Raw genomic sequence first — 16,557 nt, forward strand, 5'->3', positions numbered from 1 at the left:
ATGGATTATAAAATAGCCTATTTGTCAAGCAGATCTTTTAAAATATGCATTTGATTGTGGAAGGATACATGCATACATCAAATATTTTTATTTATGGATATAAGAAATTTGTTTTATATTTAAGTTTATAATTGGCAATAAATATTAGGACGGATCAAATCTTTTTATTTATGTATTTGTTTTTTAAATGGATTTTTTTAAACAAAATTTAAAAATATAATCGATACACCAGAAAATGACACGTGTCATTGCTGGTGTGTCTTTTAGTATATAGTATTGATTGATGATTGATAACATTTGATGGACCAAAATTTACCAAAACAAAATATTACGACCCAATACTAATTATATAGAATTCGGCCCAACCATACTACTTACATCTTCAATCTTTCCCCTAAATTCCCCCGCCAAATTAATCGATCAATTAATCAACCCTAAACCCTCAATTTCCATACCAATTCCATATGATTCTCTCTCTAAATTCCAGTAAAACTGAAGAAATTAGCGAATTCAACTTCACTTTATCTTCAATTTGAAACTTCTTTTACTCATTTCTCTCTCCTAATTTTTCATGGCTCCGAAAGTTCTAATGGTCAGCATTTCAATTTTATTTTTGTTTGATTTTTAGTTGATTTTTTGGGGCAAATTTGATGATTATGTATTGTTAATGATTGGATTGCAGGTTGCGGAGAAGCCGAGCATTGCGCTGTCGATTGCAACGGTTCTTTCCGGTGGTAAAGTGAGTTTTTTTCTGTCATTTTGAGCTTACATTTTTACCTAATTAATTGATTATTTGTTGCATTTTCACTATATATTAATATTCTTGTGTTATTATTAGAAGAAATGGATTAATTGAATGTGATCACACACTTTAAGTTGGAGGTATAATTTGAAGAAAATGGAATATTTTATGGAGAAGGGTTTTAAGGTGTGAGAGAGAGGGGGATATGGTAGTTCACACTTCATTAATTAGCTTGGTTTTGTGTGAGTTTTGATGATTTTAAAGCATGGATTGAAGAAAACCCGGTTGTGGCAACGCACGGTGTAAACTTTGATACTCTTAATTTGAAGGAAGTTTGATCAAATTTTGTAGTAGAAAAAGGTTAGGGGGAGGGGTTTTATACTTCCATGCCTTTTGTCTTTTGATGATAGGATCATATTATTATGACATTATTTGATTCCATTTTTGCTGATGAAATAGCGTTTGAGAATGTGAACATCATTGTAATGAGCTTTTTTATGGGTTTAAGGTTTTAACTACTTTAGGTAGTGAACGTATAGTTGGCTTGTAATTTTGGAACATTCTAGGTTTTTTCTTTTTCCTTTTCAAACATGGTTTTGAGTAGCTGGCTGCCTAATCATCGAGTTTTTCTTCTATCTACGTCATCTTGGCCCCTTGTGTATAGCATAGATTAGGTGTATAGTAAAGAGTTTATGTAAGGATTTGTAATATCCTTGGCCATTCCTTTCTTTGCAGTGTCCCTCTTTATTATATATCACTGTTTGAGGTTTCCACAAAGACTTGAGGGTTTTAAGTAGTAATTAGGACTTAAGAATCACAATATTGTGGTGTTTGTAGAGGAGGGTTGTTGATGCATTATACATTTTATATCCAATATCCAATCGTATCTGCATGTTGGTATATCGTCATCCCAAAACCACCTTTTAATAATGTTGTATCAGTTGATATGTAATATTCCTTCACAATTCAAAAAGTTCTCGTTCGTTTACTTCGCCGAGTTGGAAAAACTGTACATTTCAGCTGATACGTTGAGTATTACTACTGACCAAGATTCAGAATAGAAGGATTGATAGCAGGCTTACAAAGCTGTTTAACAATATTTTTTAATCTACTTTTGATGATTATGAGAAGTGTCTTTGCTTAATCTGGGATTATCGTCAAAAATACATAAATTCTGGAAGTAGAACTAGCTATTCTGATACATGGGTCAGTGTCCCTCATTTCAGCAGAATATATCTCAGAAACAAAACAAGTCTTTTAAATCCAGGATCTAAGACTTGTATCTTAACATAAAACTTGTTTTCCTTCACAATAATATCATATACAAAGTATATTTGACAAAGTGACATTACTTTCGCATAAGATTACACTTTTTTTTGGCAATAATATATATTCCTCAACTTTATCTCATGACATAGCTACAGACTCATTTTCTTTTTTGTCTTGTGTTTATACAAAAATGCTGAAATTGTCATGTTTCTCTATTGTCTTTGTTTCAAGTGTTTGTGCCCTGCTACTGAGTACACATTCTTAACTCTGCAAATCCTTTTTGTACCTTTTCAGATGTCGACCAGGAGGGGAAGTACTGAGGTGCATGAATTTGATGGGAAGTTTTTGGGTCATCACAGTTATTATAAAGTTACTTCAGTGATCGGGCATGTTTTTAGGTTAGGCTCTCTATTTCTATCTTCTGAGTTATGGCTTTTACCCCCTTTGCTATTGATGTATGTATCTTTCCATCATTTGCTTCCTTAATCTGCTTTTACAGTTATGGGGATCACTTCATGGTGTCGTGCAAACTTTTATAATTTATGATGAACTGATGATGAGCAATCTAATTGGAATTTCCAGTTTGTTTTGGGTGCACTTAATTGTTTGACTAGCCTGTAATGCTATAATTTAACTCTCATAGTCTCAGTAGCTTGAGCTATATAAAATTCATATATTAGGACTGATGATCATCTTTGTGTTTTTAGTGTAGATTTTCCTCCAGCATATCAAGACTGGAACACAACAGATCCCCTGGATCTTTTCCAAGCTCCCACTCTTAAATCTGAATCTAATCCAAAGGTGCGGATTGCTAAGTGTTAAATCTGTTATTTTCAACACATTCATTTATGGTTTATTAGTGATTTTAAACTTTGACCTTTTTTTTTAATATCTGTTGTATTACTACCTTTATGTGTATGTCATTGAAGTATTGATGGATTGCATATTGAGTTATTGACAATGCCAACTAAGTTAGAGAAGGAAATCAAAACATTATTAATTTAGAGATTAAATTGAAAAGGTATATTGTGATTGGTAATGTGGTTTAACAAAGATACCTTTTGTATAAAATCTAGCCTGTAAATATCATATTACCTAATACCTTCCCCCCCCCCCCCCCCCCCCCAAAAAAAAAGTCTTCTTTTTGGTGAATTGGAGCCGATTTTACATCCTATGGTTATATAAGCTTTACATTTCATAATAATTGATCACTAAATTAAAACGGCAAAGCGCTAACTATGCTCTATACTTCCTCCGTTTCTTAATACTTGCTACACTTAGAATTTTTACCTATTCAAATACTCTACTATGACTATGTATGATGATTTAAGTTCAAGTAAAAACACACTCATGTGGGATCATAATATTTGCCTCGATGTATAATTTTAATACATCAAATTTATACTTCCTCCGTTCTGTTAATATTGCAACAAGGAGGAAATTACGCATCCCAAAGCACATTTTATATGCTAAATATCTATAATTGTGTAAGAGTAAAAATTATAAAAAGTTGATATCGTGAAAGTATTTTATGAGACGAATCCAACAAGATCCCACATGACTATATTTTGCTTAACGTATAAATCATATTATATGGTCAAACAAGAGTGATGAATAGTGCAAAAAGTCCATTGTTGCAAACTTGCAATATTAATAGAACGGAGGAAGTATAATTTTACTTATGTAGAATAAAAGGTATCAATGAAATGCATTGGCAAGTGTGAAAATAGAAGTGTTGAAACTATAAGAAATAGAGGAAGTATAAAACTTGTTATGATTTTAGATTTCAGTGAAACTAATAAGGTAATAGCTTTCTGAAAAAAAAATATTGTTTGGCTTTAGCCTACTCTTTTGTATAAACTTCCGGACCATTTTGTGTTCATTTTGAGCTTTAAGGGTAAAGGCTTAGCTTTTCTTTGTGGTTGAGTTTGTTGAAAAAGTTTGCATACAATCAGAAACTTTTAGTGATTGTTAAATACTTGAAGGTAATTTTCTCTCTTTAGGTATCAATATTTGAAGTCTGTTTTGGATTTTTTTGTTCTGGAAGGTGTGCTTGGTAAAATTTTGGAATGTAGATGGCATTATTAGGTATTTAGGTGTGATTTTCTTCTTCTTTTTTTGTTTTTGTCTGTCTGTATCTTCTGTAAATGAGATTTTTTTATTTTTTTATTTTTAATAATTGTTGTCTTATATGTTCAGGCCCATATCCGGAGGCATCTGAGTCAAGAAGCTCGAGGTTGTAGCCATCTTGTATTGTGGCTTGATTGTGACCGAGAAGGGGAGAATATTTGCTTTGAAGGTACACATCCTCAATCATCATTTAGGTTCACAAGTAATTGGTAAAATCCTCATCTATGCATTCACAAAACCCAGTCTGCCAGACTGCCACAGGTTCTTACCTTGCCTGCCAAAAGGCAAGTGTGCCGCATTATTGATTGTTTTAACATTCGAACTATCACACTTTGCATTAGATTTTAATTGTTAATGAAATTCTTTTCTCTATTAACATAAAAATGGAGCTCTTCACCTATAGCTCTGTGTATATTTGCTGCCTAAATGGTAGAACTGGTTTCAGTCAGACAATGATGTAAGGTTGCTCTGCACTGCAGTTATTGAGTGCACTGGTTTTCATTTTAAAGAGGGGGAAGCAAGAGTTTATCGCGCTCGATTTTCCTCTGTTACCGAGAAAGACATTGCAAAGGCTATGGACAATCTTGTTGAACCAAACAGAAATGAGGCTCTGGCTGTGGATGCTCGTCAAGAGATAGACTTGAAAGTTGGAGTTGCTTTTACTCGCTTTCAGACTGGTTACTTTCAGGGAAAATATGGAAATCTGGACTCTCGAGTTATCTCGTAGGTTTCTACTCTTTGTTGTATTCTATGTGTTAGTATTATTTATCCTCAGCTTTCATGGGTAACCTTTATTTATGTCTGTTCAGCTTCCCCTTTGTCCTCTTAAGATGCCATTTATATGGAAATTTGGACTTTTGAGTTATCTCGTAGGTTTCTACTCTTTGTTATATTCTTTGTGTTAGTATTATTTATCCCCAGTTTTCATGAATAACCTTTAGTTATGTCTGTTCAGCTGCTGGGCTAGGCCCTCTTTCCCACAAAAAAATATGTCTGTTCAGCTTTAGCTTCCCTGTTTGTCCTCTTTGGAATTTAGATGCCATTTATCTTTAATCGTTTGATCTTTTTAAGTGCATGATTGATCGTTTCGTCTTAATGTTTCTATCGTGTATATAATTGTTTTTTCTCGTGGTAAAAATTTGTTTTGGGGAGGGGGGTGGGTAAGTATCCATCTTGTTGCCACCTTTTGGTAAAACTGTTAGAATTACCCTTTTTAACTAGGGAAATTTTACTTTATACATGTAATTCCTATAAAAAATGTAGAATTCTAATTAATCAATTGTTTCAGGGGCAAATCTAGAATATGAATTATTCAACTTTGAAAAAGAAAATGGGGCTTATTTTGTGGCATCCCAAAATAGAAGTATGGAGCATAATATTGAGATAGAGGGCGAAAATAAGCTATTATGCCTCATTGTTTCTTAGGGCTGCAGGAGCCTTCCTTTGTCTAGCACCTAGACCGTGGACACAAAAACAAATTGTTCTTGGTATGTTTGGAACTTGGCATCCCACTTATTTTTGTGTTTGGAGGATCTTTTCCTTTTATGTTTTTGTCTCATTTAGGCTGGAAATATGTATTTTACTCCCCCCCCCCCCCCCCCCCCCTCTTAATGGTGATGCAATTATGTTGATTTTAAGAAGCTGTGATAATTATGAGTGACTCATGAGTTAATTGTTTGAAATGCAAAGGATTTTAAATTTAAATTTTTACATAGTTGATATTGCAGTAAAATGTGTTGAATAGGGCCAGAATTTAATTAATATCATTTCTGAATTTGCTTTGGAGCTTGATTACTATGTCCTTCATCCTTGCAGTTATGGGCCATGTCAAACTCCAACTCTTGGATTTTGTGTACAACGCTATTTAAATATCAACACTTTTAAGCCACAGAAATACTGGGTTGTGCAGCCTTACATTGCTCACAAGGGCTATGAACTAAAATTGGATTGGGAACGTGAAAAGTTGTTCGACCTAGACGTGAGCATCATCCTGCTATAATTTATACTGAACTGGCTAGTTGTGAATTTAAATTTCTCAGTATCTTTTCGATATGTAAGTAAGGCATTGAATAATAACAATGGGAATTTTCCTCCAGGTCTCTTTGATGTTTCAAAAATTGGTGATGGAAGATGGCACTGTTGAAATTATCAATGTATTTAGGAAGCAGGAGCACAAGAGTAGGCCCGCCGGTTTGAACACAGTCAATCTTCTTAAGGTTTCTGCCCCCACTCCTTGCATGAGTTGCATCTGAAGTTGAGATTACATTATATTTCTTGTATCTTCGAGAAGCGTTCCCTTTCCATTCCTGGGCTTGTATTTATTGATAGTAAATTTCATGATCTAAGTGGAAGGATCTATTAGTGTTTTTAGTGTCAATCTTTGTGCAGACAGACATTGCCAAGTTCATATGTCTTAGGGCCTGTTCTGATTGACTGAACTGAACTGAAGTGAACTTATTGGAGCTGAACTGAACTGAATATTTTATGAGAGAAGGAAATTAAGAACTGAACTGAAAATAATCTGAAGAGAACATGCCCTTAATCTATAAAACCTCCTCATTTTAAAAATTTTATGGACTTGGAGTGGACAAAAAAAAAAAAGAAGACATAATTACTGCGTTGTTTCCTATTCTTACATGTCTTGATATGTATGATTGTAATGCAAAGTTTACTATAATTTGAATTTTGTGAATATTTTGAATAGCAGTTTTTCTAGAATTTTCATCATCTATTTTGGAAAAGTGAGAAGTTTGATTCTCTATTTGTGGAAATATTGTACTGAAGATGTTTTGCTAATGTATTGTCTGACTGTGTCAAAAGGGAGTTTGTGTAACTGTTCACTGCTATTTGTCTATGCTAGAAAGTAGGGTGTCTATAGCATGGTTAATTATGTTGAACTGGAATTTAAACTTTCAAGTACACTTGATAGTATATTTTGTGTCAAAAAGGAGTATACTGAAAATATTTGCTAATATATTGTGTCAAAAAGAAGTTTGTGCTCTTTTATTGATGGTGTCTATTCAGTCTATTGTTATTTGCCTATGCTTGAATTAGGGTCAGTATAGCACAGTTTATTGTGTTGAACTGTGATTTAGACTTTCAGAGTACACTTTATAGTACATTTGTGGGGCAAAAACTTACCTCATTTGTTATAATCTTTAAGGTTGCCTCAAGTTCGTTGGGCTTTGGGCCACAGATGGCTATGCAGATAGCAGAAAGATTGTACACTCAAGGTTTTATCAGGTTAATACCACCTTGTCTCAAAAGTTGTTTTATTAATGGTTGCGTATGTCAAAGACTTGTTCATTTTTCATTTTTTTGGAAAACCTGCTTAGTTTCCATTGTTGATGTATGGAAATTCAAGAAGTATTTATAAGAGTTTGAGCATTAAACATTGTTTGACACATAGTGGTTATTCAAGTTTATGCTGCTTAGCGATTTATCATGTTTGATACTACTACTAAGTATAGGATATAATAAAGATTCCAATTTTAGCCCCTTTTTTTTTTTTTAGCCCTGTGCTATTTTTGCGCATAACAGTGCAGTGAATGACATGATTTTCTTAAAATAGTATGATCTTATATGTTTTTTATAAGAGTATATGTATGCTGAATTGTTGATACATGAACTGAATTTTTTCATGCCGTATAATGGTACAATTGGTGTTAATATGGCACTAAATATGTACTTCCTCTGTTGGATTTGTCTTGTATTTTAAGTGCACACCAAATCACACCTTTCATTTTAGAATGTTCTTCAATAAACCATCTACTTTTGGTACATTTTCCTCTACATCTTTTCCCTAGTACTTACCATTGGAACCAGCACCCAACCACTTTTTCCCTCCACCTTTTACTCTTCTTAGGTATTGTTTTCTTCATTTGATTTTCAGTCATCTTATATTTCTATTATCGTATCATAATAGTCCATAACTTATCTTATCTGAATTTATTAGCCTTTATATTATCTTATATAACCCTTATCTTATACGGAGTGTTATTTTATCTGAACTCATTAAACCTTATTAGACTTTATATAAGGTGCTATTAGACCTTATTAGAAATTATAATTCCTTGTTTATCTAAATGTATTACCTTATATAGTTATATCATATTATCTGAACTTTATAGTCCTTAGGTGCAGGGAATTCAATGTCTTGGTGCGCCTTGAGCCTTTTTATGCATTGATCTGAATTTATTAAACATGATATAAATGAAGATAAGGTGATTAAAAGTATATAACACAGCCTTAATCTCCTTGCAAAAGATATAACGTTAACTTAATTATAAGATGGAGGGAGTATATAGGAAGATTAAATGAACTTAAAAGACTGAAACATACTAATACATGGACTGCTGGATGTTTGGTATATGGGATACAAATATGATTTGAATCTGGGAAGAGGTTTGTGTTCTTTGAGATACATATTGAAAATTTAATATTTTAAGAACCTAATACAAAAGAAAGCAATAGTGGTTAGATAACTTGGAAAGTTAAGTTAAAAGATGGAAAATTTAATTTGTTTGGGATACCAATGATGTATAGTAATGGTTGGAATTCTTGGAAGGTCAAGTTTAAAGATGGAAAATTGAAAGGTGTAAAGTTAAAATATTGTCTTGGGTTTAAAGATAGATCGTTTTAAAATTTAGTGTTGATGAGTTTATGAAGGTTCAAGTGCATGTTAACGTTGCTGTTAGAGTGAGAGGTGAGGCAAATTCTGAAATAATAAGATTGCTATCTCATTGTGTCACATTGTGTAATTTTATTAGGCTCTTAGCAGGTGTACAACGTACTGTGTCTGGTTTTACCAACTCCATATCCTTAATCATTTGTGCTCTTTTTCTTTGATTCCTAGTTCTCTACATATGATTTAGTTGCTTCCTTCCACCATCTTTCTAGTGCCTGTTAATTACTCTATACCTTACGTGTCATCAAGTGTTGCTGTTGATTCTGCTTTTGAACAGTGTTATACTTCAAGGCGTGACTGTTATGAGAAATTTCAAGCTCACTTCAATGCACATTCTACCCTAGGGAGCTTGATTTACTTTCTTGATCTTTAATTGTCCCAATTTTGTTATTTTCAGAGTTTCAGGTTAGAGCGTCTCTTGCTCTCACCTTAGTTTGCTACCTCACCCTTAAGCCTGAGAGCCACACCTGATTTCCATGAGTTATAAGCAAAGTTTTGATAGTTAATTTGTACCTCCAACGGTCTTTTTGCCATGCTGGTGCATGGCAGTTTTAGAAATGGAGCAGAAGGTGGAGGCAAAGTTGTTTATTGCAGAGGTGGTGGCTTTCGCATTATAATTTTTGATATGCAGCAATGATAGTAGTTGTGGTATTGCAACGCTGAAGGTTGAAGTTGTGTGGGGACGAGACAAAGGAGACTTGAGGGAATGCAGTAGCAAAACACGTGAAACTGTAGGGGTTTTCTTGTATTTTCTTTATATATCCCCCCCCCCCCTCCTCCCGGGTGCAATAACCTAAATGGCTGTCACCATTCATCTATGTAACTTGGGATTTTGAGATTGAGATCAGACAGAAGTAGAGTGGATTTTAAGTGTGTTCTTCTGGTCTATGGATGATGAGTATTGTCTTGTGATATGAGAATCTGTGTGGAGATCAGCAGACCTCAACAAAAGGTATATAGGGGTTAGTTTGGTGCTAAGCATACGTTAGTCAAGTGTTAGGCTACCTGCAAAATAGGACCTTAATTTTCTGTCTTAGGCTTGGATCTGGATAGACTGATATATGCTAATTTGTATGCATTTATGCTGTTTCTTCTGGGTGACATTTAGTATGAGTTATAGTAACAGGATAAATGATCTTCTATTTCTTATTACTATCATGTAAACAATGACCAACTTCCTGGCTGTAAAACCTCAAGTACGGAGAATTTTCTAAGGGCGATTGGCATTGCTCATGCATGCCTGACCCTGAATATTTCATGAAAGTAAAAATGATATAATAAAAATAATAATATAAATAAAAAAATTAAAAAAATCGATCCCTTCAGTTCTGGAATGTTAATGTCTTTATCCTGATGATTATGGTGCCCTTTCAGTTATCCTCGGACAGAAAGTACTGCCTACCCTTCTTCGTTTGACTTCCGAGGTGCACTTGTTACTCAACAGAGTAATCCCTTATGGGGTGGTTATGTACAGACCTTACTGGCTGATGGTTATCATAAACCTCGTTCAGGAACTGATGTAGGCGATCATCCACCCATTACCCCAATGCGCTCAGCTACTGAAGAGATGCTAGGTTATGATGCCTGGAAGTTGTATCAGTATATTTGTCAGCACTTTATCGGTACTGTGTCTCCAGACTGCAAATATATCAGGTACAATCTCTCTTGTTTTGTATTCTTTTGTCGCACTCGTAGAATCTTATAATCATACTTGTAATTGCTATTATAGCATGGTATAACACTGTGACTTGGTATGACAACATGTAGAAAGGTTGTAAGTTATCTTGTTGTAAAGTATGTGTTGTTCTGGTTGCCTTTTATTTAATGAGATACTTTCATTTCAGGACAAAAGTTGAATTTTCATGTGGCGGGGAATCATTTAGCTTTACAGGACAGTATGTCACTGCCGAAGGATTCACCTCCATCATGCCTTGGTTGGCTATAAGTGAGAAAAAGCTTCCTGACTTTGCAAAAGGCGAAAGAATTAAAATATCAAAAGTTGAACTATATGAGGTAATCCTCAAAGATCTAAAGGTTTATGATATACATAATTTCTGCTCTAAAGGAATTTAGGCTTTTACTTTTGAGTCCATGAAGCTGGAAAGGATTTCAGGATTATTATTTGATGATGCATGCTGGTGGGTTATAATATGCCTGTAAAAACTCAATTCAAGACATAGGTTTATGTAGGATATTTTTAACCATAATGCACCCTGTAAATCCAATCCATTTGATACAACCCAAAGCTCCTCACAATTATTCAATTAACATTTAACACTAAACACTTTGATTTTGGAAGGATGGTACCAAGGAAGAAAGAATTTTCATCCAGACTGGGTTAACTATGCTTGTCTTGGATAATTAGTGTTACTTCAAATGGTAGTTTAGATTTATTTGAATATATGATGGCAAAGGGGTGGTATAAGGTATGCAATGGCATTGTGGTGTTTTCAATTGATTTTATTTAGTTAGGGTGCTTTTTAATATTAGAAACAACTTAAAGATGGCTTTTTGTTTAAAATTCCTAGGAATTATGTTTGTTAACTTTCAAGGTCTGTCTATTGTGCATTGGTATGTTTGCTGAACTTAACTTAGGGAGTGCTCTCGTTTGTTTATGTTGACTTGTCTGAACTTTATGATATTGAGCAAATATATATTTTGAGTGTATCTGTTTTCTGAAATAATTCAAAATAAGCTGAGGTGAATAGAGTCGTAATTGTAAATAACAGTATTCATTGGTTAAATTTTAATTGGTTTTTCTTTTGTGAAGTATTTTGTTCAATAGCTGCAGCATGTGATGACAGTGTGCACCCTGGGGATTTAGCTACAGCTCTGTAAAGCCATTGCTAATTGCATTAACAAGTATTGGTAAATTGGAAAAACTTTTGTTTGGTAGATTCCGAGTTGAAATTTAAGTACTTTTTGATTTATAAAGTAATTAATTAGCAATTAAATCTTTTATAAGTCAATATTGCTAATTTCATTAGGTATTATTGATGAATGGAAAAAGTGTTGCTAATCAAATCTTTCGTAAGTCAACATTGATCTAAATTTTGATATTAGAGACACAATAAAAGGTCATGCTGCTTTGATATGTCCTACCAATTTTAGTATATGGTGCAAAACACTTGAATAGATGATGGTACAGAAATTTGTTGTTGGACACCAATTTATGCTTTGGATGGTAGTAATTGACTGCAATTCTGCAAGTATTTGTAATGGTTTAATAAGTAGTGCTTCTCGGTGCTATATTTAATAAGTGATATTAAAAGGTGAATAAGACTTGTAAGAGACAAGGTAAATGGAAAAGAAGTTTTGGAAGCTTAACTAGGGACTAAGACCCCTGATGTAAAGGTTGAACAAAGAATCTCCTCTTCTGTTTTGCTATATGATAAGGTCTTTGGGACTGTTTACTTCTATAATTAGGGTGATCTGGACTTTATGCTAGGAAAAGCTTCAAAGCTTGGATAAAAGTTTAGTACATTGATTTGTAGGCTTTGTATATTGTAGGGGAACACTACGCCTCCTGATTACCTTACTGAAAGTGAGGTCATTTCCCTCATGGAAAAGCATGGGATTGGTACAGATGCATCCATTCCTGTACACATCAATAACATATGTGAGCGGAATTATGTACAGGTCAATATCATTCCCTATGAATCTCTTTGATAATTATTATGCACTGTAATTGATATGTAAATAATTTCTATTCCGTTATATGCTTCAAAATCTAGGTGCAAAGTGGACGGAGGTTGGTTCCTACTGCGTTAGGTGTCACTCTTATTAGAGGTTACCAGTGCACTGATCCAGATCTTTGTCTGCCAGACATTCGGAGCTTTATCGAACATCAGATTACTCTAATAGCGAAGGGGCAAGCAGATCATTCACTTGTTGTGAAGCATGTTATTGAACAATTTACGCAGAAGTTTGTCTATTTTGTCAAGCAGGTGAGTGTTCTATTCTTTCCACCCACCTTTGATTTTGGAGGGATGGAACCAAGAATCTTCATCTAGATTGGGAAATCTGATTTAAGATTTAGGCACACTTTAAATTGTGTGTAATTAAAGCTGGAGAAGTAATAACACATATAAACAGAATAGCCACATACACACTAACTAGTAGTCATGGTGCCTGTGCAAAAGTGTAATCAGGTAGTTCTAATCTGGTTTTGTTTTTGGTCATATATGGGTGATGAATCATTTGGTCTGAACTTCTGTATAAGTCAGTTCTGTTTTTACCTTTTAGTTAATTTATCATGAAATAACAATCAGTATTAGAACTGATCTATATTTGTTCAGACTGTCTAGTTTTGGATGTAGTTCAGATCTAGGTGGGGTTATATGGGTCGGATTAGAATGCCAGTTTTAACGCTAATTTTTATTTTTTTTTATTTTTTTTATTTTTTTTTGGAAATCAGTTTAGTGACTTGTGATGAATATTTTTGTAACCTGATGCAGATTGAACATATGGATGCACTATTTGAAGCCCAATTCTCTCCGCTTTCAGAATCAGGGCGTGCGTTGAGTAAATGTGGAAAATGCGCTAGGTATATGAAGTACATTTCACCACAACCACAGCGTCTCTATTGCAATACTTGTGAGGACGTGTACTATCTTCCTCAAAAAGGCGCAATTAAGGTGTTATTTCTAATTCCCTTTTGCAGTGTACTAAATTTGTTGCAAACTCTCTTATCTTTCTCTGCTCTCTTTTTCTTAGGGTAGTTAGTGAGATCTTAACCCTTTCGATTTAGATTTTGGCAAAGTTTCGTGTCAACAGAGGTTTAAAAAGAGAGGGAGAGGAGGGGGGGGGGGGGGGGGGGGGGCAAAGAGTACAACCTACACAAAATATGGTATTCCCAAGGGTGTGTTAGGGGTAGCCAAAGTGACCAACCAATTTTACAAACGATCAATATGAAGTGTCAAAGGTCAGAAACTCCGCACTTCCCTCTAGAAAGTTAGGGTAGACAAGTTAGTCTATTAAGCTTTTCTCTCTTTTCTGCTATTGTTTTGTTTGTGCATCATGGATGAATCTATTGTTAAGTACTCATATCTTAATAAATATTCCTTTCTTTTGTTACTTCGTATCTTATTTCTGTTTCTGTGCTGTTTGCTTTGTAGCTGTACAAGGAAATTGTTTGCCCTTTGGACAATTTTGAGCTCTTGCTCTTTTCCATGCCTGGTCCAGAAGGCAAATCATTTCCCCTATGCCCTTGCTGCTACAACAACCCTCCATTCGAAGGTGTAGACAAACTCTTTGGTGCACCCAAGACTGGTCCTGGCAAGTTGGGAAAAGGTTCTGGGATGCCTTGCTTCCTCTGCCCCCATCCTACATGTCCGCATTCTCTGATAGCTCAAGGTGTTTGTGCATGCCCGGAGTGCAGTGGTACGCTTGTCCTAGATCCTGTCAGTGCTCCCAAGTGGCGACTTTACTGTAACATGTGCAACTGTCTTGTCTTTCTACCCCAAGGTGCTCACCGTATCTCAACAACCAAAGAGCGGTGCCATGACTGCGAGTCTACTATCATAGAAGTTGACTTTAATAAGAATAACACCCCTTTGGCAGATGGAGCTACCTTGCATGCAGGATGCATTCTTTGTGATGAGCTCCTTCATTCACTGATCGAAATGAAGCATGGGAAATCATCTTTCAGGCGTTTTGGAGGAAGAGGAAGGGGAAGGGGTAGGGGAAGAGGACGAGGACGGGGTGGAAGGAAGGATATTGATCCCAAAATGAGTTTCCGCGATTTCTGAGACATTAACCTCTTGTAATTTACATCTCTTTTTTTTTCCCTACATCGCTAGTATTTTAACTTACATAATTTAATTTTATTAATCAGGGAGAAGGTTATTTGTAATTTGTAGTACATGTCTCTTTTTGATCAAATTTTGCTAATCTTTTTCAGACAGTTCATGAATCAGAATTGATACGAGTCTGGTATAACTTTCCTTGTCCTTTCAGGAGGCTAATACCAAGAAATGTGCATCCTAATGTTGAACCACAATTTGAGGCGTAGTTTCCTGCGGTGTTATAATGCTTGTGTTTGAGCTATTGCTGACTTAGAATGTTGAGTATGAAGGACAGAAAATATTAAGGCCGACAGTTCTCTTGTAAACTCTAAGGGAGAGAGTAAATGTAGGCTACACCGCCCACGCTGGAGTGAAATAGAAATAAACTTGGAAAATGTATGTGACACTAAAAGGTGAAATATCATAAAGGAAACTATGCATTATAAAGTGAAAATTAAAAAACGAAAATGCTACTATAGTTGATTAATATTATTAAATATATATGTTTAATTGGCTTGATTTGGTGTTTGATTAGAATAGCAAGAGAAGTGCTGCTGTTGTGACGATGTTGATTACACACGTTCACAAGGCATGTGGCCTGTGTCTGGAGCAATTAATCTTTGATATGTACCATCTAACTGAGGCTGATTGGATGACCAACGGCGCATATATCGTGCACCCAAAAATATAGGGAATACTGGTGTAAGTGGATGCGTGTGTTCCCTACAGCTCCATGTTTTACACGTGTCTAGAATCTCCTAATAAAGCACCATTCTTAGTGCTCCTGGATGCATATAATAATTTTTGGATATCTTATGAAAATTGGAAGTGTTCTTGTGTCGGTGGATGCGAGTCCTCTAGTTTATGCACTACATCGTACACGTATCTAGAATTTCACTAGCAAAGCATCCTTCTCAATACTCTCGAATCAATTTAATAATTTGTGGATTATTTTATGAAAATTGGAAATGTTGATTGCATGTAAGTGATTAGTACTTTCAAAACATGCGTAGACAACATGATTTCAAGTTATGCATTATGCTATTCTAGATTACCATTATGAGCACCAAACAATTATGGAAGGGACTCGGAGACTTATTTAGATTTTTCCATCAAAAGTTAATAATTGTTAATAAGTTGATAATGCTTAAAAAAATGGATAATGTAAAGTGCACCTTTGAGAATTAGCAAATTAGTGTACAACGCATGCGATTAACAAAGATGCTAATTAGTTTTGCAAAAGCAATTCATGATGTAGTGTTGCGGTTAACCAAGACATATGCACGCCTGATACAAACAGGGTTTTGTGATAAATAATGTCTTAAAAAAGATATTTTTTGTAATTTGAAAAAATAATAGGGATGATATATACATCTCAAAAACGAGCAAAAAAATCCAATCTCAAAGGCCTATTTTTGTGTTCTCGGTGTATCCGTGTAGTACTTAGGGTTTTTCATGCTTAAAATAGATGTATTTATAGAAGAAAAGCCTTTTTCCTTTTATTTTATTTTTTATTTTTTATTTTTGGTGTTTTGAGAACCACAAGAGCGAGTGATGAGAATGAGATCTACTAAAACCGAGAGGGGGGCTCTAAGCACTTGAGCTATCCCTCACTCTCCAAGTGCAAAACAAAACCTTTGAGATTGAATGATTTTGTTCATATCGGAGTATCTGATTTGAATATTGTGACTTTGCCTTGATCATGATCTCAATTTCAATAATGCAAGAAGGCATCAAACACTCATTAAAAAAAGAAAAAGAAGAGGCTATCAGGCTGCACAAACATTCAACATGCATGTCAGAACAATGAAAGAGATCAACCTGACAATAATTGCCAACAAAAACGTGGTTACCTCACATTTCTTAGCTGTGCTTGTAATATGAAAAAATAGATTTAAATTAAAAATTGATCATATACATTAATATGATCATCCCTCAAATGG

General features: G+C 34.6%; 1 protein-coding gene across 2 annotated transcripts; it reads left to right on the plus strand.

The window, feature by feature from the left end:
• Positions 1–382: 382 nt before the first annotated feature.
• Positions 383–14,815, plus strand: LOC145607691 (DNA topoisomerase 3-beta-like). Of its 2 annotated transcripts, XM_081663281.1 has the most exons (15): positions 383–592; positions 683–739; positions 2,306–2,409; positions 2,719–2,812; positions 4,211–4,310; positions 4,621–4,864; positions 5,957–6,119; positions 6,238–6,357; positions 7,305–7,384; positions 10,203–10,481; positions 10,673–10,841; positions 12,339–12,467; positions 12,563–12,775; positions 13,286–13,465; positions 13,946–14,815. In XM_081663281.1, the coding sequence occupies exons 1-15, from the start codon at positions 572–574 to the stop codon at positions 14,576–14,578; spliced, it is 2,586 nt and encodes an 861-aa protein (XP_081519407.1). In that variant the 5' UTR covers positions 383–571; the 3' UTR covers positions 14,579–14,815. The 2 variants fall into 2 exon arrangements, with proteins under 2 accessions (XP_081519407.1, XP_081519408.1); XM_081663282.1 differs by lacking the exon at positions 383–592 and having other exon boundaries at positions 722–739; positions 2,724–2,812.
• Positions 14,816–16,557: the final 1,742 nt, after the last annotated feature.

Source organism: Chenopodium album, chromosome 23 (assembly GCF_948465745.1).
Source record: "Chenopodium album chromosome 23, dcCheAlbu1.1, whole genome shotgun sequence".
Lineage (NCBI taxonomy): Eukaryota > Viridiplantae > Streptophyta > Magnoliopsida > Caryophyllales > Amaranthaceae > Chenopodium > Chenopodium album.